The sequence below is a fragment of the Corylus avellana genome, chromosome ca11 (assembly GCF_901000735.1).
Source record: "Corylus avellana chromosome ca11, CavTom2PMs-1.0".
NCBI classification, from domain to species: domain Eukaryota; kingdom Viridiplantae; phylum Streptophyta; class Magnoliopsida; order Fagales; family Betulaceae; genus Corylus; species Corylus avellana.
The window spans coordinates 20,605,273-20,627,323 of record NC_081551.1 but is presented as its reverse complement, the minus strand read 5'-3'; the positions used below and the strand labels follow the sequence as shown (position 1 = coordinate 20,627,323).

The window sequence follows — 22,051 nt, the reverse complement described above, 5'->3', positions numbered from 1 at the left end:
CTGGCCCTTTAATTCCTTTTTGACCCATATATATTAATGTATATATAAATTCAAAATTAAAATTTTTAATTTTATAATTTTTTTAGAAGGCCTAAGCCAAATCTAGACGGGAGCATTGTTATTAAACAGCTATGATCTGTATGGTCGGAAACTAAAAATAAGGGTAATTGGTCAAATAGAAAAGTCAACTCCAGGATTGGTTTCCCTGCACCTTCCCATACCGTAGTCATTCTGTTTCCATTGGAAGTCAATTCCGCGGTAGTCCCATCGATTTCGTTTCCGACGTTTCGCACTTTCTTCCTATCTTAAGAAAAGATCTCTCGGTTATTAAAGGTATCATAACAAAAAATCGAAATCTCATTTCTGTCCCTTTCGCGTCGGATTAGAACCCTAATTTTTGCCAATTTTGCTCTGCAACTTCAAGGATCTGAATTTCGGTCTCAACTTTGGATAACTATGCTACATAGGAGTTTCAAGCCCGCCAAATGGTAATTTCAGTCCTTTGTGTGTGTGGCAGATTTTCATTCTCTGTTTGGTTTTCGGGAAATCGTAGCAAAGGAAAAGAAGGTTTGGAGTTGATGAATCGGGTTGCCAATTAAATATTTAATGGATTCTTTGTTGTGTACTCTCTCTCTCTCTCTCTCTTTTGAATCAAAGCCATGTTTGTCTTTTTTTTTTTTTTTTTTTTTTTTTTTTTTTTTTTTTTTTTTTTTTTTTTTTTAATTTTTCTAGGGATTTCGGATTTTACTGTTTGATTGATGAATTGATGAGAATTTGTTGAATTTAGACTAGTTGGTTTTTGATGCAGCAAAACAGCCTTGAGGCTTGCGGTATCACGCATAAAGCTGTTGAGGAATAAGAGGGAAGCACAGCTGAAGCATCTAAAGAGGGATGTAGCCCAATTGCTCGAGTCTGGGCAGGACCGGACCGCTAGAATTCGAGTATGTTAACAGATCCTTCTTCGTGCAGAATTGTCTTTGGGTTTGAGTTTCGTTGATATCTAATCACTGTTATGATAGTATGAATTCTAGTATGCTTATTATAGTTTATTCATCATTTTTGGTTCTTTTGGAGTCGGTCTATGCAGGTTGAGTTTTAGTTTGGTTGACTATCATTGGTATGGATATTATTTTCTCAATTAGAGGGTATTGTTTGTGTTAAAATAATCAAGCTCTTTAGCTGCGTGTCTGACGGTACTGGTGATTGTAATAATCTGAGGGGGGATATGAATGGTGAATGTATTGTGCTAGAATTGCATTTAAAAGGGGAAAAGAAAAAGAAAGAAAAATTAAGCACTCCTAAAGGTCTAAGAGAAGCTTCTATGGTAAGGAATGGTGCAAACTTGTGAACAAGATGGATTGGAAACTTTGCATTATTTAGTGAAATACATTTTTGGTCCTTGAAATTACACCTAGGTTTGATTTTTATTCTTGACATTAAAAGAGTTGTACTTAAGTGACGTCCTTAAATTATTTAAATGATGGCATTTAGACCTTCCATTCCTCAAATCAAGGGAAATTGCTGATATGACAAACGGAAAGATAAGTTGGCATATTAGTAGATTGAGTAATGCTATGCATCTCACTTTTATTTCACTATACTGATGTGGCAACAAGGGCTGATTGACAGTGCCACTTTACCTTTGTCTCTCTCTCTCTCTCTCTCTCTCTCTCCACCTTCAACCCCACTTCTCACACTCGCCCTCACTCCTCCGCTGCACCACTACACCGCACCCAATTGGAACAAGGCAACAAAACTCTTTTCTTTCATTTTCCTCTACTTTCTTAACCGCAAAATAGAGGTTAAAGCAAAAAAAAAAAAAAAAAGGAAAAAAGAAAAAGAAAAAGGCAGAAGCGTAAAAGTGCAATTGAGGCTGAGATTGGCGATCTTGAGGATCCCCTCATCCTTGGTGGCACTCACATTCTAGGGCTTGGGATTGCGATAGAGAACACATCATGGGAGTGGTAATGGGACTGGTCCTTGCAGAACTCGTAGACAAAGCTCTGGACCAAGGCAGGAGGGAGGGGTCTTGGATTGGGGCACTTGCAGGGGAAGTGATGAAATTCCTGAGAATGGTGCCGTGGTACTCAAAGAAAGAGAAAGAGCGAGATTTTGTTCTTTTAGTAAAGAGTGAAAAAATAAAGAACTAAATAGGTTTATATAATTGTTGACATGGCATGGCATATACCATATGGTCATTTCACATGCCACATATACTATTGAATATTGATGTGCCAGCTTATCTTTCCGTTTGCCACGTCAGTAATTTTTTCCAGTGCAATGGATGAGAGGACTAGATTGCTACTATTTAAATTTTTTAAGGACTAAATTGGAACTTTTAACTTTTAGGGATGAAAATCATACTAGGCCAAATTGCAAGGGTCAAAAGTATATCTCAGTACTGCAGTATTCATATGCTCATTTTTCAATTGAGAGAAGGATATCTTAATCGAAAGTTGCATTTTGGAAAGAAATATTTAGTGGATATGAAGTATACAGTTTCCTGGCTTTGACAGCTCAAGCAGTATTAAATCAATCAGGGCCAAGATATTTCCTCTTTTATAAGTGTTATATTTAAGGCCATTAATTTTGCTTTTATAAGGCTAAGTAGCAAATTAGCCAATATTAACTTTATGCTTTGACCCTTTGCTTCTGATGTCTTACCTTAAAGGTAAATTAAATCCATATTTTTGTGATTTGTCCTTTCCTAAGGCTTTTTATGGTGATAGAAACTGTATGCTTTTGCTTTTTTCTCAACTCTTTTTCATTTGTTTCACCTATCTTCTTCTTTTTCTTCTCTTTTTTGGTGACTTTTCTTTTTATCCTTCACCTCAGGTTGAACATGTTGACAGGGAGGAGAAGACAATGGCAGCATATGAACTTATTGAGATATACTGCGAACTTATTGTGGCACGCTTACCAATGATAGAGTCGCAAAAGTATGTAAACGAGTAAAAAAATAATAGTTATTTTGAGTAACCTTAGCATTTTCTTGTTAGCATGCATAATTACATACACAAAAACGTGGTGAATAAGTGTGTGTGCAAGTGGATAAAAGCATTTTCTTCAGAATTTGAGGGACCTAAGTTTCTTTGTTCTGCTAGAGGACATGTATGTCAATGTGGACGATCATAACTTTGTGTTACTTAAGGCCAGTAAAGAGAGAGAGACTTTTTATGTTGGGTTACAGTCCTGTCTAAATCATGTGGCTGTTAAGTATCTATCTACCTCTGGTGTTCTTTTGAGTCAGACATGAATTACAGTCTTGTAGGTGCACCACTATTAGATTTAGTATAAGATCTTTAAATTAGATTGCTAGCTGACTCACCATTCCATTAGAAGTAAATTTCAGCATTATGATCTTAACTGTGAGGTGTTGGGTGTATAAAGGTTTCTCTTGCCTGTGGTTAGAAAGATAATATTTTCAAAATGTTGTCTTAGTTGGTCTTACTGCCAAACTTCTTATTTCTTGAGTTTTGAGATCTTGCTTTGTGCTGATCTACTTCATATTTTTTCCAGAAACTGTCCCATTGATCTGAAGGAAGCAATTTCAAGTATAATATTTGCATCTCCAAGATGTGCAGACGTTCCTGAGCTCACAGAAATCCGCAAACATTTTACAGCTAAATATGGAAAAGAATTTAGCTCTTCTGCTGCTGAATTACGTCCAGATTGTGGTGTAGGTCGCATGGTAAGTTTCTGGATGGCATGTTTAACTATTCTTGATTGGAATTATAGAGGGTAACGAACTCTGTGAAAGATCAAGGGTTTAGTGTCACTGCTTATTTTTTAATGTCGTTCTATTCAGTTGGTTGAGAAATTATCTGCCAAAGCACCTGATGGTCAGACCAAGATCAAAATTTTGAGTGCAATTGCTGAGGAACATAACGTTAAGTGGGATCCTAACTCATTAGACGAGAAAGATACAAGCCCCCCTGAGGATTTGCTGGTAAGATGTGCTCATTTCAAATTGGTCCATACATTGCTTGGTGTGACATTATTATAGAGCATACTGCACTACCAATGTAAAAGTTACAAAGTAACCGCCACTGCCTTTCAATTGTTTTAATCGTTTTGTTGTTTACTAATATCATTTTCAAATATTTTATCAGAATGGACCAAGCAATTTTGAGAAGGCCAGTAAATTATTTGTGGAGCCTCGTGTCCAAGCTCCACCTAATCATGATGACAACAGACCTCCTCCAAATGTTCAAGCTCCAGTTAAACATGATGCAAGGCATGATGTATCTGGAAATTTCTATGATCACAACACAAGATTATCACCTCACGCCCAAAATTTTGATTCTGCACATGCTGACGCCAAAAAGTTTGCAACATTTGGCACATTTCATCCACAAGCGGGATCATCAGGTATGTGAAGTATCCATTTGCAGATGTTAAATTCTTACTCATTCAAGGTTTTACATGGGGCCAATTTCTTATTATCTACTCTTTCTCAAAGTGGATTTATGGGCTTCTGTCTTATAGGAACTGGGAGTGAAGAGAGAGAATCCAGGCATACATATTCTGGGGAAGGCAATGCTTTTTCTTTGGGTAGGAAGAATTGGAATATGGAATTTAAGGATGCTACCGCTGCTGCACAGGCAGCTGCTGAATCTGCAGAGCTTGCAAGTATGGCTGCCAGAGCAGCTGCAGAATTTTCAATCCAATCACAGGTCAGTAGGCAGCAATACTCTCCGGAATCACACAAGTCTTCTGCTCATGGGCCAAGTGATGAATGGTCTCAAAAATATGCTGGGTCCAAATTGCAAGGTGAACATATTGCCAAACGTCCAGTTAATGATGCCTTCCCTGAAAGAAATTCTTTGAGGCATGATGAGCAAATTGATCGCACTGAGCAAGATAGCCTGCCAGGAGCAGCTGAAAGGTATTACATGGATGATCACGAGAACACTGACAAGTCTAGCTGGTCAGCTTCCTTGAAGTCAACTAGAGATTCCATTGATAATAATCCAGTGGTTAATAGTTCCCAAAATACAGATAGGTATTCTCGAAAGAATTCATCTGAACTAGAGAACAGTAATTCTTTAGGTGAACTGAGTATGAAGAAGCAATCCAGCAACAGCAGGTTAGAAATTGATAATGAACCGAATGATCATACGAAATTTGAGAACGTTGATTATATTGGAGATGTAAGGATCAGAAAACAATCTAGCAGAGCTTCCTCTCAGAATTCTCATTCAAGCACTTTTAGTGATGATGCTGGTCAGGAATCTTTTGTTATTGATGAAGATAACATCCCTAGTAACAATGAGAAGACAAATTCTTATGACAATGCTGCTATGGTTTTTGATGACGATGGTTCAGATGGTGATGATTATAAATTTGATGTTGGGAACGAGTTAAATGGACAAGAATCTAGTTTGTATTTTTCATCTCCAGGTAGAAAATCACAGGCAAATCAGTTGGAGAATACAAATGCTTGGAGCCCCAGGAAAAACATTGATGAGCTATTTGAAAAGTCCATTTCCCAATCACATTCTTCCAGCGAGCTTGTATTTTCTGAAAGTTTGAGAAGTTCTACGGTTCCTTCACAACCACATGATTTCGTGCATGTGACTTATGATGATTCAGATGGCCAGAGTTCAGATGGTGAAGAGGAGCTGGAGAAATCAAAGTTTGTTGGGAATATGGACCCTAGTATGCATCCTCGTGAACAGATTGTTTACTCCAAAAATTCTGAGCTGAGCAAGAGTGCAAGTCATGAGTTGATAGCATCTTCATCTGCTGAGAAGGAAAATGCAGCATTTAACAGAAAGCCATGGTCGCCACCCTCTCCAGTTGATTTGGAACCCATGGAAGTACACCGCAAGGCAGACCAAGGAAAGGAATTTTATGGTGCATCTGATAAAAGGTTTGGTTATGGTGACCTGCCATCTCCAAAACTTGAAAAATCCGTATCAGACTTGAGCATTGAGGACGAGGAGCAGACACCACCATTACCTGATACTTGGAAAGATAATGAACTTTTGAAGGAATCTAGTTTAGGAAGTGGTAGCGAGTTGAACTTTGGAAAGTTGACAGGAGGCCTTCGAAATAAGGGTTTGACGCGTCCACCTTATACTAGAAGTCCATCAGGCAATGCTTCATCCGTCAGGCACGCCTCAGGCAGTACTTCCAAGATTGAGCAATACCCTTCATCTGTAACAGCCAGGACTACAATTAGTCCTGGTGCTCGCAATCAAGGGCTGCGCAATCAGAAAGTGATTTTAAAACAAAGTAGAGAGCTAAGCCCTAGAGCCCCAGTCTCATCTTCGGATTCTGATTCTGATGATTCAAAGGAACCCTCACAGCAGACTATTAGCAGTAGTCGACAGACGCACAATCAGAAAGCAGGCACTAAAGTAAATAAAAATTCAAGCCCAAGGGTCCCAATTACAAACTTTGTTGCAGACCCTAGCGATTCTGAGGAAGATCTTCCTAAACAAGGTTCCCTCAGCAATGCTCGTCCAATTACCGGATTGTCTCGACGGACAAAAACCTCTTCTCCAAATGCCAGTAGTAGGAGTTCTTATTTGAAGGCTAAGGGTACGTCTGAGGCATCATCGACTCCGAACTATGGAGCAGAAAGGAAATCCTCTTCAACTGAAGCTCTGCGAAAGCCCTTGTCTCAGACCAAGAGCTCAGATCACTGGGGAAGTTCTGAGAAGCGTCAGTCAGTAGAGCAGGAGGCATCTAAGCCAGTACCAGAATCCAAGAGTTACTCGAATGAGGAAAGTTTAAAGTCATCCACCATGAAACATCCATCCGGTTCTCTTCCAAAGATATCAACATCACGTAGCACTGATATTTCTAGGTCTTCAAGTGCGGAGACTCCATCTACTGAAAAGGCTAGTCATGTTCATCCAAAACTTCCTGACTATGATGCCATAAGTGCGCACTTCGAGTCTCTCCGACGGAATCGCTAATATATTTAGTTGCATGCACATAGGATATTGTAGGTATTTATACGTGCTTTGTAATTATTGTTTTGATCTGAGAATCCAATGAACTTGGTTATAGGATGTGTAAGATGAAAGTTTCCTGCCCAAAAACGAGTCAAAAACAGTCATATTATTTTTGTTTCTAATTTTTTTTTTAATTTTTTTTTTAATTTTTTTGGGTACAGTTCGAATATAAGGGCATATTTGTTTGAAAATTGATGTAACGTTATAAAATGTCTTGTTTTGATTGAGTTTGGATATCAAAACTGTACGAATGCCGCCCTGTTTATTTTATTCCGTTCTAGCTTCAATTATGACTCTGGCTATTCAATTTTTAGTTATTGCGCGCAGCATGGTAAGGATTCTATGGAACCCTTTATTTATTTATTTATTTTAATTGAATAAGGAAAAATGTTACATGGTGAATCGGTGATTCTAGGAAACCCTTGTTTGCAATTGAGTTGAATCAGGATTCTTTGTCGCAATCAGATGGGCAATTGTGAGAGGCCCCAATGATGAGGCCCACATACTCGTGCAATCCAAACAAGGGAATTGTAGGAAATCCCGATCCTCACACACAAATGCGCGGATCATGTTGAGGATGTTATGGGCATGGTATAAATTTTTTGAACAAAACTTGTTGGTGCAATTTTCAATTGTATGCGAAAAATGCTGCAAAGCAGTCTCTGTATGTTGGGTTATTGCACATTTTTTTGTAGATTTGGGCTTTTGTAATTGGTCTTATTTGGCCTTTGAATTGGTAGCATTAAGGAGTGGAAATGATGATAAGAGCAATAATTAAGCACAACACAAGAATTAGAGTGGTTCGGCCCCAAATGAGCCTACGTCCACCATGAAGACTGTTATGATCTTATTCAAATATTGACAAGATTACACTCTTCCAACTCTTTCCTTTTATTTCTCTCTTTGTCCTGCTCCTCTTTTTCTGGCATCCCTTAATTTCTTCACTCTTCTTTCTCCTCTTTATAGCCCTCTTCTTGTGCCCGGATGTAGCCTTTTCCAGCTCACTACCTATTAACTTATTTATTTAATTGGTAATACAACTAGGCCTAGGTTTAATAAAATAAACCTAGGGGGTAAATGGAATAAAGGTGTAGATTTAATGTTGGGAGCTGTCGATTTTGTCTCGAGTACCCATGGTCTGAGTGTATATTCTCGGGTGTTAGTGATCTTGCTTCCCGGGCGAGTTGACTCCTAGGCCATAGTAAGCGATTGTCTTTACTAAAGGACGTAGTCTAGTTTCGGGTATCGTTCTCCCTGATGAAACGACCCTCTAGCATTCGATGCCTGGAACCATAGCCTGCATAACCTATCCTAGTTATTTGGGCTGACTTTTGGCCCAAACTTGTTTATTCTTCAGCTGTCCCAAAGGACGGAAAATATCCCTAACATGACTCACCCTTAAAAACCGACCAGTTTTATTTGGTTTCGGTTTTTTTTTTTAAAAAAAAAACGACGAGTTTCGATTGGTTTCTGCAAAAAAATCTTATTGTCGTGATGGCAATGCGCCAGTCGCCAGCCGCCAGGCCTCACTTGCAAAAAAAAAAACAAGCACGTCACGTCAGAGAGGGCTTTACTCTAGGAATATTTTTTTATTACTTGAAAGTCAACAGAACTTGGGAGGCCCCACACTTTTATACCTTAAATTTCTAGAAATGTTTCTCAGTGCGCCACCGCTCGTGTCGACTCGTGTCCCACTTTTTGCGCTGGAAACCTGATTCAGGTAACTCAAACCTGGTACTCCACTGTCTCCATCTCAATCTGTATTTAAATTGGAAAGTTTTATAAAAGCTCTATATAATCTTGTCAAAGCACTCACAACGTTTGGATCGATCGTTTAGCTGGTACAGAATATTAATTTCCCTTTTTATCTGCTTTACTGTATTTCTCCGACAATTTTCTTTCCCTTTTGGGGGGGGGTTTGTTGTGAGTGAGTGAGCTGGGAGAAGGGTGAATATAATTATGATCTGACAGTTGCTGCACACTGTCACTACTTTTTGCATTTCAGAGCAATGGAAAACACCAAACAGGAACAATTTTTGACAAACCCAGTTATATTGCAAAGTCAGGAGTTATATGAGGTATTAGTATTGTCTTTAGATTTTCTTCGATTAATTATATGCTTTTTCTTTTTTTCTTTTTTTTAGTTTATCACATGCACTGTCAACGATATCCTCACTCTCCCCAATGTAGCTGCCTCTCGAGCCACACAAGACAAGGAACATCAAGACTCTGAAAGACAGAAGACTACCAGGAAACATGGAGCTGAACCTCGATCCAGACATTAAGGCCTTACACCACCTCATTGTATTATCTTGTAGATAATGTGCTGGCCCATTGTATGCTACTGACAGTAGCAGGTCCTTTCCCTGTGTCTTACCCTTTGTACAAACCTTTACAAATAGTGACCTGAGTCAAATACTCAGTAAGGCAAAAACAATTACAGTCAACTTATATTGTCTTCAATTAATTACATGGTATTAGAGCTCCCCTGACTAACGTCTTTTTTTGATCCTCCTTCAAATGGCCGCTGTCCCAACACCAGCTTCCCCACCAACACCACCAACTTCCCCAAATTCTTCCACCTTTGACCTCAACCTCAATCCTCCCAATCCCATTGTTGCCACTGGTCCCATTTCTCTCCATAACTCTATCACCCACAAACTCACCCGTGAAAACTATAGCTTATGGAAAACCACCACTGTCCCTATCCTTAAGGGACACTCTCTCTTTGGGTTTGTTGATGGCACGACAGTCTGCCCCTCCTCAACAATCACCACACAATCCGACACTGGAGCTACCACTGCTCCCAATCCTGCCTACATGGCATGGCATATGCAAGACCAACTCATCCTTGGTGCTCTTACCTCCTGCTTAACTGACTCCATTTTGTCTCATGTTGTCAAATGCACCACATCCAGAGATGTTTGGCTCACACTTGAACGTTTGTTCAAGTCTCATTCTCAAGCACGGACCATGCAAGTCCATTATCAACTTGCTACGTTAAAAAAGGGCAACACTTCTATTGCAGATTATTTTCAGAAGTTCACCGCTCTTATGGACACTCTAGCGGCTGTGAATCAGCCCTTGAATAATTTTGAAGCTGTATCCTTCCTCCTTGCAGGCCTTGGAACAGACTATGACTCATTTGTGACCTCTGTCACTACTCGTGTGGAGCCTTTGTTACTGGACGAAATTTATGGCCATCTCTTGGCTCATGAACAACGCATCCAACACCAACTGTCTTCTTTGGATGTCTCTCTTGCAGGTGCAAACTTTGCTGCCAGAGGAAAATCTCCTCGAGGTGGACGTGGCTCACGTTTCTCCTCTGACCGTGGAAATTCTCACTATACTCATGGCTCCTCTCACTCCAACTCATACCCCCACCGAAGTAGGGGGCGTGGACGTGGGTCTTTCTCCTCTCCACGACCTGTGTGTCAAGTGTGCAACAAACCAGGTCATATTGCCCTGGACTGCTACCAACGCTTCAACAGCAACTACCAAAGGGATTCTCATCCCAACATGCAAGCACTCATGGCCTCCTCCCATCCCAACATGCAAGCACTCATGGCCTCCTCCCATCCCATGGTTGAGCAGACCTGGTATCCTGACTCAGGTGCCTCTCATCACATCACTTCTGACTTAGCCAACCTCAACCTAAAGGCTGTAGATTATGGTGGGTCAGATCAACTTCGTGTCGGTAATGGTACTGGTCTCTCTATACATCATATTGGAAACACCCGAATCTCCACACCCACTTCTCCCTTCACCTTATATGATGTTCTGCATGTTCCTCAAATCAAGAAAAACTTATTATCTGTTCATCAATTTACAAAAGCTACTGACACTTATTTTGAGTTTCATCCCTTTCATTTTCTTGTGAAGGATCGAACCACGGGGAAACCCCTGCTGCAAGGGCAGAATAGCCATGGGCTCTACTCCTTTCCGTCTTTTTCTGCTTCAAATAAATCTACCCCTCCAACTGCACTGGTGGGTGAACGTACTTCGGTCCCTAGCTGGCACTCCAGATTAGGTCACCCAGCCTTTCGTGTTGTGCGTCCTCTTCTCTCAAAGTTCCAGCTTCCCTTTTCCACTACTCAGGGCACCCTTGCTTGCTCTGCTTGTCTTAGTTCCAAAAGTCACCAGCACAGTTTTTCCCATGTTCACACACGTAGTCTTAGCCCTCTTGAACTTATTTACACGGATGTTTGGGGCCCATCCCCCGTATGCTCCTCGGCTGGCTTTAAATACTACGTGTCCTTCCTTGATGACTTTAGTAGATACACTTGGATTTTTCCAATTGCCTGTAAAAGTGATGTATCTGCTATTTTTAATCAATTCAAGCTTTATGTTGAACGTTATTTCTCTTGTCTCATTAAAACTGTGCAATCTGACTGGGGTGGAGAATATCGCTCTCTTTCCAAAATTCTCCAACAACATGGCATTACTCATCGTCTCTCTTGCCCTCATACTCACCAACAAAACGGTGTTGTTGAACGAAAGCACCGTCATATTGTCGAAACTGGTCTTGCATTATTATCCTTTGCAAGCATTCCTCGTCATTTTTGGGATGATGCTTTTGTTACTGCATGTTATCTCATCAATCGAATGCCCACCTCCATTCTTAAAAATCAATCTCCTTTTGAGGTCCTATTTAAAACCCCACCCGATTACAAATTTTTAAGAATTTTTGGTTGTGCCTGCTGGCCTCATCTCAGACCTTACAACTCCAACAAATTGCAACCTAGATCCGCCCAGTGCGTTTTTATGGGCTACAGTTTACGCCACAAAGGCTACAAATGCCTTCATCCCCCAACTGGCCGAATTTATTTTTCTAGAGACGTCCTCTTTCAAGAAGACATCTTTCCTTTTGCTAGTGTCCCATCCCCCTCACTTGCGTCGGACTCCTACACGTCTCCTACTAGGCTGCCCGTGTCTCATCCAAGTAAAATTGTGATCCCTCCCTCTCTCTCTCTCCACGTGACATCCCAGAATCTGCTCCCCCTCACCCAAACCCACGTGAACATACTCAGCCTATGCCTACTAATTCCTTTTCCCCACATGAGGTCCCACCCCCTGACCCCTCTCCACCTACCAGCCCCTGCACTACACCTCACCCCTCTTCCCCCCATTCCACATCTGCACCTTCTCCCACTTTATGCTCACATTCTTCCTCTGCTGCCCCACTTCTACCCCTCTCTCACCATCCTATGATCACACGATCCAAACTCCATATCCCCAAACCAACCCTTCTTCCCGACGGCACCCCTAAATACCCACCCCCTCATGCTTTACTCCCTGCTACTAACTTGGATGATTTTGAACCTACTTGTTACTCTACAGCAATCCGGCATCCCAAATGGCGTGAGGCCATGAATACAGAGTTTGATGCTTTGCTAAAAAACCAAACATGGCAACTTGTTCCTCCCTCTACTACCCAGAATATCATTGGTTGCAAGTGGGTTTTTCGGATTAAACGCAAGGCGGATGGCTCTGTGGATCGTTACAAAGCCAGATTAGTTGCCAAAGGTTTTCATCAACTTCCGGGTATAGACTATGGAGAGACTTACAGCCCAGTCATCAAACCCACCACGGTACGCACTGTTCTGTCTATTGCAATCTCTGCTGGATGGGCTATCAGGCAAATTGATGTAAACAATGCCTTCTTACATGGTACCCTCTCTGAAGATGTGTTCATGTCTCAACCTCCTGGTTTCTCTCACCCACAATTTCCACAGCATATCTGCAAGCTACGTAAGGCTTTGTATGGACTTAAACAAGCTCCGCGGGCTTGGTTCTCCGGCTTGAGTAACCGCCTTCTTGACCTTGGCTTTCATGGTGCTAAATCAGATAGCTCCTTGTTCACGTTCAAATCTACAGCTTTCACAATGTTTATCCTAATCTATGTTGACGATATCATAATCACTTGCTCTCACGCCCCTGCCATTGAGGACCTTCTGTCTCTGCTCCACTCTGATTTCTCCATCAAAGACCTTGGTGCTCTCCATTTCTTCTTGGGCATTGAAGTGGTTGGCACCCCGGGCGGTTCCCTTTTATCCCAGCAAAGGTACATCCGGGACATCCTTCACCGCACAAAGATGGTTGCTGCCAAACCTGTCTCCTCTCCTATGTCCACAGCAACGAGTCTTTCTGCCTTTGAGGGAGCTTCATTTGAAGACCCCACCTTGTATCGAAGCACTGTAGGTGCTCTCCAATACCTGTGCATTACCCGTCCGGATATCTCATTCACAGTCAACAAACTCTCTCAGTTCTTACAGAACCCCACTGTTCTCCATTGGCAATCAGTGAAGCGCCTTTTGCGCTATCTCAAACAAACTATCCACTTCGGACTTCAAATTCAGAGATCCTCCTCTACAGTGCTTCAGGCCTTTACTGATGCCGACTGGGCAGGCAGCCGCGATGACCGGCGTTCCACTGGGGGGTATTGCATTTTTCTTGGTCAAAATCTAATTTCTTGGAGTTGCCGCAAACAAGCCACTGTTGCTCGTTCCAGCACTGAGGCCGAATACAAAGCTCTTGCTAATGCCGCTGCTGAAATTTCCTGGCTGAAATCTCTCCTTCAAGAACTTGGTATTCCAACTCACAAACCTCCGATACTTTGGTGTGATAATATTGGTGCTACCTATTTATCCTCTAATCCAGTGTTCCATGCTCGTACAAAACACGTGGAAATTGACTTCCATTTTGTTCGTGACATGGTTGCCTCTCAAAAACTTGACATTCGATTCTTGTCCACTCATGACCAACTTGCTGACATTTTTACAAAACCGCTCTCTACTGCCCGGTTCGCCTTCCTCAGGAGCAAGCTCAACGTCATGCCATTACCGTTGCGCTTGAGGGGGCGTGTCAACGATATCCTCACTCTCCCCAATGTAGCTGCCTCTCGAGCCACACAAGACAAGGAACATCAAGACTCTGAAAGACAGAAGACTACCAGGAAACATGGAGCTGAACCTCGATCCAGACATTAAGGCCTTACACCACCTCATTGTATTATCTTGTAGATAATGTGCTGGCCCATTGTATGCTACTGACAGTAGCAGGTCCTTTCCCTGTGTCTTACCCTTTGTACAAACCTTTACAAATAGTGACCTGAGTCAAATACTCAGTAAGGCAAAAACAATTACAGTCAACTTATATTGTCTTCAATTAATTACATGCACCAATCTACACGTACTGTTAATTAATATATATTCTGCTAGTATATACTGGCCACTAGTGTGTACCCACGAGAACCAGAGCCTCTAAAGGAGCTAAGGGAAGCTACTGCAAACAATCCGCAGTAAGGATCCTCTATCTCTCTCTGTTTTTGGGTTTTCTATTTCTTTGTTTCTTGAAATAGAAACAAATAATGGAATTGGGATTGCTGATCTTTTGGAAAACACTACGTTTGGATTGGAGACGTTAACCCCTGCTTTCCCAAGGCAGGGTGAGTTTTCTTGATTTTTTATTTTGGTGTTGCAACAAAGGGGCGTTTGATTACCGAGAAATATATATATATCAAATTTTATTGTGTTGAGAGATGGGTTTTATATATTAAGCTTGTGTTCTATTAAATTTGTATTCACTTTATATATATATATATATGAACGTTTCAGAGATGGGTTGGGCTTTGAGTTTTCATTAAAGAAAGACTGATGGGGATTACAATCAAAATTAGGAAAAGACTTGAAAGTTGGAACCACTTTAATTGTACCCACTCTTTTCTTTGTTAGGGATATTAAATATGTAGGTGCTTTTGGCTTGGAAATTCTATTAAATTTGTGCACCGAAGAAGAAAAGAGCTTCAATTAATGAAACGGCTGTCAAAAGCCATTAAAAGCTCAAACTAAAGAGATACTTATCTGATTGTCTAAATTCACATCACATATTCTTAAATCACATGTTCTTACTCTGTTTTTCTAATCATTAATGAGAATTGGGATGAGTATTAAAGGAAAAAATTACTTAACTAACCATCGTTGCTGTCGCTCTCTCTGCCGTCCTAAGCAAACCCATAGTTTTCACATTCAACTTTTATTTCTATATTTCTTGACGGCAGCTATTGATTGGAGAGTTGCATGCATGATTGAAATCTGTTATTGTTTCTGATAGTATATTCTTTCTCTCATAATATAGAACTCAGATGAGAGAACTAAAAATTCCTCCTTTTGTTTTTTTGTGGTAAGTAGAAGTAAAAATATTAGTGATATTTAAGATCAGTAAGTTGCGTTTATTTCTACAAATTACCACATTTATTGGTGTGTGTTGACTGTCAGTAACATTAGATTGGTTGAGGATGGATGCTCTTTGAGACGTTAGAGCTGGGAATTGGGAATAAAAATGATATCTTATGGTTGCTATGTGCTTTTCATTTTTTTAAACAATGGGAATTTTTGTAGTGAAGTACATGCACTGCTTCTATCATAGTTTGGTGTCCTGATTCAGAATATAGTTGCTCTGCTCAAACCATTGTTCTTATGTATTGATAACTTTTGTTTTTGAATTTCTAATTGTAGAATGTGACACTTTCCATTGAGAATCATTTTAGTTAAAGAAAGCAATATCCATATGTGTGTGTTTTCAATATTAGGTTTGATTTATTTTCCATATTAAAATATGTGCATTTTGGGTTTGATTGGTTACCATTCTTCTATTCTCTCTACTTACCACAGTTTTCCTTTAAATAGGGGTCATTAATTAGTATTGTATAAATGATAAAGAAAATGAGAGCACAATGTGGTCATAAAGGGCGACTCTCATAGGTGAATGTAGGCCTCTTTAGGCCAATCCACCCTAAATTTTCTATGTTCTCTCTCTCTCTCCAAAATCACGTATAAAGTCGATTTTGCCGATAATTCCATCAAAACCCTGCATCCCATTATTATTGCACAATTACACACACAAAAAAAAAAAGTACATAAATACGTAAAAACTTTTTTATTTTTATTTTTGGTAGCGGAAAACATTCCAATCACATTTATTCAAAAATAATACAAGCATAAAGCTCTTATAATACAAAGCAAAAAGCTTTGAAGCAACCATAGCTGAAGCTACGAGGTTACAAACGTCGAAGATGACGTCAAAGATACAACCATGCATCCCAATCTCAAACAAAATCCGCTAACCCATGACTAATCTTCAGATATAACAATATATCTGCTCCAGACAGACTCATTCCAATTCATAGGTAGCTCTTATTCCTTGACCTAGGAGTAGAAAACCCCCATACCGAAACTCTTCCTCTTCGACCCAAAAGCTAGAATATAGATTTAATTCACAACCCAATAGTGTGTTTAGCAAAGGACTTGAAAAATGAAGTAGACAAAAACTATAGCAGATTTGATTGATGTGAGAAAAAAAATAAGAATGTTTTGTATGAAAAAGTGAAAAAATTTGTTTTGTATTTTTTTTTATTTGAATAGTAATAAAAATTGATTGATACGATGTAAAAAGTAAAAATGTTAGGCTTATTTTGAAAGAAATAGTGTAAAATATTTTTTTAGGTCCGGTCCACTCCTTTCACAAACAGAACCCAAGGGTCTAGACCATAAACAAATACCTCACGGATCAACAAGAGAAAATGCCTTATTACAAGCCGGAAGCTTTTTTAGGCTATGCAACAAAAGTTAAACGGTAAAAGTTTCACATGTATTTGATTATATTTTCTCTCTATTTTTATATTAGAATTTACTGTTCTTTTTTTCTTTTTCTTTTTTATATACTTCTCATTTTAAATTATACCTATGGTCACAAAGATTTTAACATATTGAAATTATATGAATTAAACTAAAATTAAAGATCTTATGCTTTAATTCATTTGAAACATTTTTTAAGTGTTTTTTTTTTTTTTTTTTGAAAGCAATAAAAGACAAATCGATAATAAATTCAGTACCCAATACATTTGACAATATATTTTAACCTTTTTTTGGTTTTTGCTTTTGCTTTTGGAAGCATTTTTCATATAAAAACACTTTCAACACACCAAAGCGATAATTAAGTATCGAATTTGATGTAAAATGATTTATCTGATTGCATTAAATGTTGAGTAAAATATTTTCTTCTATTTTGTATTCCTAAAAAAATAGATTTTGTTTATTTTGTTTTGTATTTTTTTTTTTTTAACGTTCGGAATTATATATGTTTTATTTGTATTGAAATATGATAGATTATTTATTTGATTGCATTAGATCTTAATCTTTTATTTTGTATTCATAAAAAATATTTTGTTTATTTTCAAATATTCATAATTATATGACCTTTAGTAGGTCTTTTTATTGAAAGAGCGACACCTTTTTTTTATCCTACATAAAAAGTACAATGAAAATTATTTTTAAGTTTTAAAATTAAAATATAATGAAGAATCCCGCGCATAGCGCATGTTATGTGTTATAGTTAGTATAAAGCAGAATAAAGAGAAATTGAGATGAGATTTTAAGGTGTCGTCTGCCACTAAAGAAGAACATAAGATAGTAATGATAATGTGATTTATAAAAACGCAGTTAAAAATTTGGTAAAATTTTTGTTTGTGATTACGTTTTGTCCTTTTTCCAGAGCATTCTTTGGTACGTCGCCAGATGCAGGTCAGCTAATGGGCATGCTGTTGAAGCTAGTGAATGCAAAGAAGACAATTGAAGTTGGGGTGTTTTCAGGATACTCACTTCTCCTCACAGCTCTTTCAATTCCTGATGACGGCAAGGTTTGCAACACTATTGAGAAATCATGTGATTAATTGTACGCCACAGCTATATCTTTTTTTCCTTGTAATATATGCATGCCTGACTACAGATCACAGCCATTGATGTCGATCGGAAAACGTATGAGACAATCGGCTTGCCGATTATAAAGAAAGCTGGTGTTGAAGACAAAATCAACTTCATCGAGTCACAAGCTTTACCAGTTCTTGATCAACTTTTGGAAGACGTAATTAATTAAGCTTTAACAACATGCAGTTATATATTGCATGTTTTAATTTTCAATTTTCAAGAATATGATTATATGTATTGATTGCATGCATATATGATGCAGGCAAAGAATGAAGGGAGCTTTGACTTTGGTTTTGTGGATGCGGACAAGGTTAATTATTGGAATTACCATGAGAGGATGATGAAGCTTGTTAAGGTTGGAGGGATGGTCGTGTACGACAACACACTGTGGGGAGGATATGTTGCGTTGCCTGAAGAGGCTGTTCCAGAAAAGAAAAGGGCATGGAGGAAGTCTACCATGGAGTTTAATAATTCCATCTCTGCTGACACTCGTGTTGAAATATCTCATGCTTCTGTGGGTGACGGCATGCTCATCTGCCGCCGAATTTGCTGATCAGTGTCGAAAAATGAATAAAGGCAACCTAGCTATCATTAGGTCAAATGAACCACTAAATGTCGGATCATATATATATATATATAGTTGCTCCTTTGTGAATGGACAGTGACAACAATTTTCTTTTGTGAATGGACTGGGCTGAATTCGGTTATTGTAGATTAATTTAAATGTTTTTTTTTTCTTCTATTTTATTTTTATTTTATTCAAATAAGGGAAACCAAGGTATGAGAATTACAAATGAGGGTCTTTGTCACTCCCGATACGAAGATAATATAGAAAATATAGAAAATAAAAAAAAGTAAGAATGCTTTCAAACATAGGGCAGAAAGTGGTTCATTTAGCAACATGGTATGTAATAAAGTTGACACATCTAGAGATGGAGCAAAAACACTGTGAGAACGGGTGACAAAATTAAAAAGAGTAAGGCGGAGAAGAAGAAGCAGAAAAGAGGGAAGGGATCCCTCGTCCCCAAAAAACCACACGGATGGTGGTAGTAAACCTCACAAGGAGGTGGTTTGTTCTCTACCTAGAGAGAAGGAGGAGCTTCTCTCACTAAAATGAGAGAAGCGGATGCCAAGCATAAAAAAGAAGCGATCAGGACTTAATTCGATCATATTGAGACAACATTATAGAGCTTAGAAAATTTTCCAAATCTAGATTGAGATGGAGTACTGTTATGGGTTTACAATTCTGAGGAAGGTCAAATTCATGCAGCAAAGAAGTCTTGCACTAAAAAAAAAAAAACAGATGCATTGTCTCGTTAGGACTAGCAAATTAGCAATTCTATAATCTATATATATATATAATATAAGAGCAATGAAAGAAATATATGTATATATATATATAGGTTGAGAATATTGCATGAAAAAGAAGGATCAGAGGGTTGACCGTTGGGTCTGGCTGTGTGTTGAGGAAAGTCTAATTAGAATCTTAGGTGAGAATCTTGTTAGGGCAATAATTAATGAGTGAGAAAGATGCTTCAATAAAAGCCGATATGATTATTAATTAATTTATAGAAAACTAAAGGTGATATGGGTGATTTGATACTCATGATCTTTTACTGTACGTGTTCTTGACATGACTGTCTTTCTAATCAAGTCTGTTTCTTTCATGTAATCTCTTATGTAAAGCCAAAGAGCTAATCAATAAAGGATTGAGAAAATTAATGCTAAAATCTATTAATTTCTATTGCAAGACTCCTTTGATGCTTGAACAGTTGAACTTCAACATCTTCGGGATTTGTAGACCCGACACACTCCTTTCCAAATTGTTATTGTCCTCAAAGTCCTTGTCACGTGCCTAAATTCAAGCCCGTTTGGCAATGGATAGGCCAAGTGAACATTATTTTTCCACTGTATGACATTTTTACTTTTTATATTATATTAATTACTTTTTATTATTATTTAAATAAAAAATTCACTACAAACAAAATTTTTTTATTTTTATATACAAAAAATTTTAAATTTCTATCTACTTTATATGATCACATTAATCACTTCTAAACCAAAAACCACTTACTAAAACCATTACCAAACCGGGCCACTCGTCCCAGCAAAAGTGGGTTTTTCTTGCTAGTTGGATATTTCTTGCTCCCAACTTAGATTTAGACATTTAGTATTAGGTGAAGGTTCACCTAACTTTGAAAATGATGCTTCGCAACGAAAAAAAAAAAAAAAACATTTTAAAATGATCTTGGCACAACTTTGAAAATGATGCAAAGTTAGTGCATGGAAGAAAGGTTTTTATTTTTTTTTTTTATTTTTTTTAGGGTTTAGTGATGATGCTGAGTATGTTGTCACATACTCTTACTTTCTTGCTAAGTGACTTTTAAAATTATCATTGTATTATAAACGAACTCTAAATAAACTCTACTTGAATTGCTTTGAATTGCATACCACTCTTGGTGGTTTGTATTGATATATATAATCATACAAGAGTCTGTGTTACAATGAAACTTAGATATACAAAACAACGATAACCTTTGTGTTGAGTACTGTACCCTAAAAATATGCATGGTGTAGAACGAAAATTAAATTTATGGGTGTTGTAAGGTCTAAGATTGGGAAAACAGGCACACCCAAAAATTTTGAGAAAATTATAATCTAGAGGAGAAGAGAATAATTTTTCAAATGGAGACTTGTGTTTTAACACAGATGTAGGTAGACGATTAATGAGATAGCATGCTGTTTGACATGCTTCATCCCAGAATTGTTTTGGAACACCGCTATGGGAAAGTAAAGCAAGGGTGGTGTCAATAATATGACGATACTTGCGCTCAATACATCCTTGTTGTTGATGAGTATGAGGACAAGATAGACGATGATTTATGCCAATTGATTGAAAGTATTTTATAAGAGGACGAAATTCACCTCCTCAATCTGATTGTGCACTTTTGATTTTGGTATTGAATAAGCGCTCAACCATGGATTGAAACTTAAGAAAGGTGGACATAAAATCATATTTATTTTGAATTGGAAAGAGCCAAGTAAATCTAGAAAATGCATCCACAAATGAGACATAATACCGATTCCCATTTATTGAAATAACAGGGGATGGTCCCCAAACATCTGAAAAAATTAAATTTAAAGGATTACAAAACTTAGTGCTAGAATTGTAAAACAGTAGCTGATGTCCTTTGGCAATCGAACAAGCGGAGCAAGGTGGAAGAGCTTTATTTGTGGTAACTGGAAGACTGAATTTAGATAAAATGTGTCGAACGACACGAAAAGCTGGATGACCCAAACATTGATGCCACTGAGTCGCAGATGTACATTCACCAATTAAGGCATGATTTATTGACGACTGGGGAGATGACTTTAGGAATCGGTAGAGACCATTCTTAAGTTGGCCGTGATGAAGAGGAATCTTTGTTTGGCAATCCTTAATAACAAAATAAGATGAATGGAATTCAAAGAATACATCATTATCATGAGCAAATTGACGAACAGACAATAGATTTTTACAAATTTTAGGCACAAGTAAAATTTGTTTAAGCAAAAAAATATGACGAGGAACGGATAATGTTGCTGATCCTATATAAGAAATAGACAAACTTGAACCATTGCCTATGCGAACGAGATTTGGGCCGTGATACTCCTCCGATGTGAGATTGAGGTTGTTCATCCCATGAGTTAGATGATGAGATGCACCCATGTCCGGATACCAATCCTCATCCGGATTGATTGATGGAAAGGAGTAGAGATCGAGCATGTGTAGAAGTGGCTGATTCGTTCTGGAATGAGGCATCAAAACGAGAATAATAGCGAGCTGCAAGATGACCCCTTTTGCCACACAACTGGCAAACATGACGGGCTGGAGCAGATTGGTTGGAGAAGAAGGACCCACGTCCACGGGCTGGAAAAGCAGTGCGACCACGGTATGCTTGACGTCCTCCAGTGAATACATTTCTCCCACGGAATCCTCTTCCACGTGGTGTGCTAGACCGGTTAGAATAATTTGCAGAGGGAATAAGCATCTTGACAGTGGGCATATTTTGCTTAATCCTCATCTCATGAGCCAATAAATGGCCATATATTTCATCCATAGATAAAGGATCTACCCTTGTGGTAACAGATGTGACAAAAGGATCATATTCAGATCCTAGCCCAGCAAGAAGAAAAGATACACTCTCAAAATCATTGAGAGGTTGTCCGGCAGCAGCAAGAGTATTACTCAGATTCTTGATCTTCTGAAAATATTCAGTGATGGAGGATTGACCTTTCTTTGACGTAGCAAGTTGATAATGAGTCTGCATGATTCGAGCA

General features: G+C 38.6%; 2 protein-coding genes across 2 annotated transcripts; both read left to right on the top strand.

Annotated features, from left to right (window-relative positions):
- Positions 1-271: 271 nt before the first annotated feature.
- LOC132165521 (uncharacterized) lies at positions 272-7,258 on the top strand. The gene is made up of 8 exons (XM_059576123.1): positions 272-333; positions 425-488; positions 809-941; positions 2,836-2,939; positions 3,520-3,691; positions 3,809-3,949; positions 4,113-4,371; positions 4,489-7,258. The coding sequence occupies exons 2-8, from the start codon at positions 457-459 to the stop codon at positions 6,927-6,929; spliced, it is 3,282 nt and encodes a 1,093-aa protein (XP_059432106.1). The 5' UTR covers positions 272-333; positions 425-456; the 3' UTR covers positions 6,930-7,258.
- Positions 7,259-8,638: 1,380 nt separating this feature from the next.
- LOC132165254 (probable caffeoyl-CoA O-methyltransferase At4g26220) lies at positions 8,639-18,420 on the top strand. Its single transcript, XM_059575737.1, has 6 exons — positions 8,639-8,688; positions 8,974-9,046; positions 14,189-14,268; positions 17,520-17,664; positions 17,754-17,888; positions 17,994-18,420. Exons 2-6 carry the CDS (start codon positions 8,978-8,980, stop codon positions 18,282-18,284), a joined length of 720 nt encoding a protein of 239 aa, XP_059431720.1. The 5' UTR covers positions 8,639-8,688; positions 8,974-8,977; the 3' UTR covers positions 18,285-18,420.
- The last annotated feature ends 3,631 nt before the right edge of the window (positions 18,421-22,051 follow it).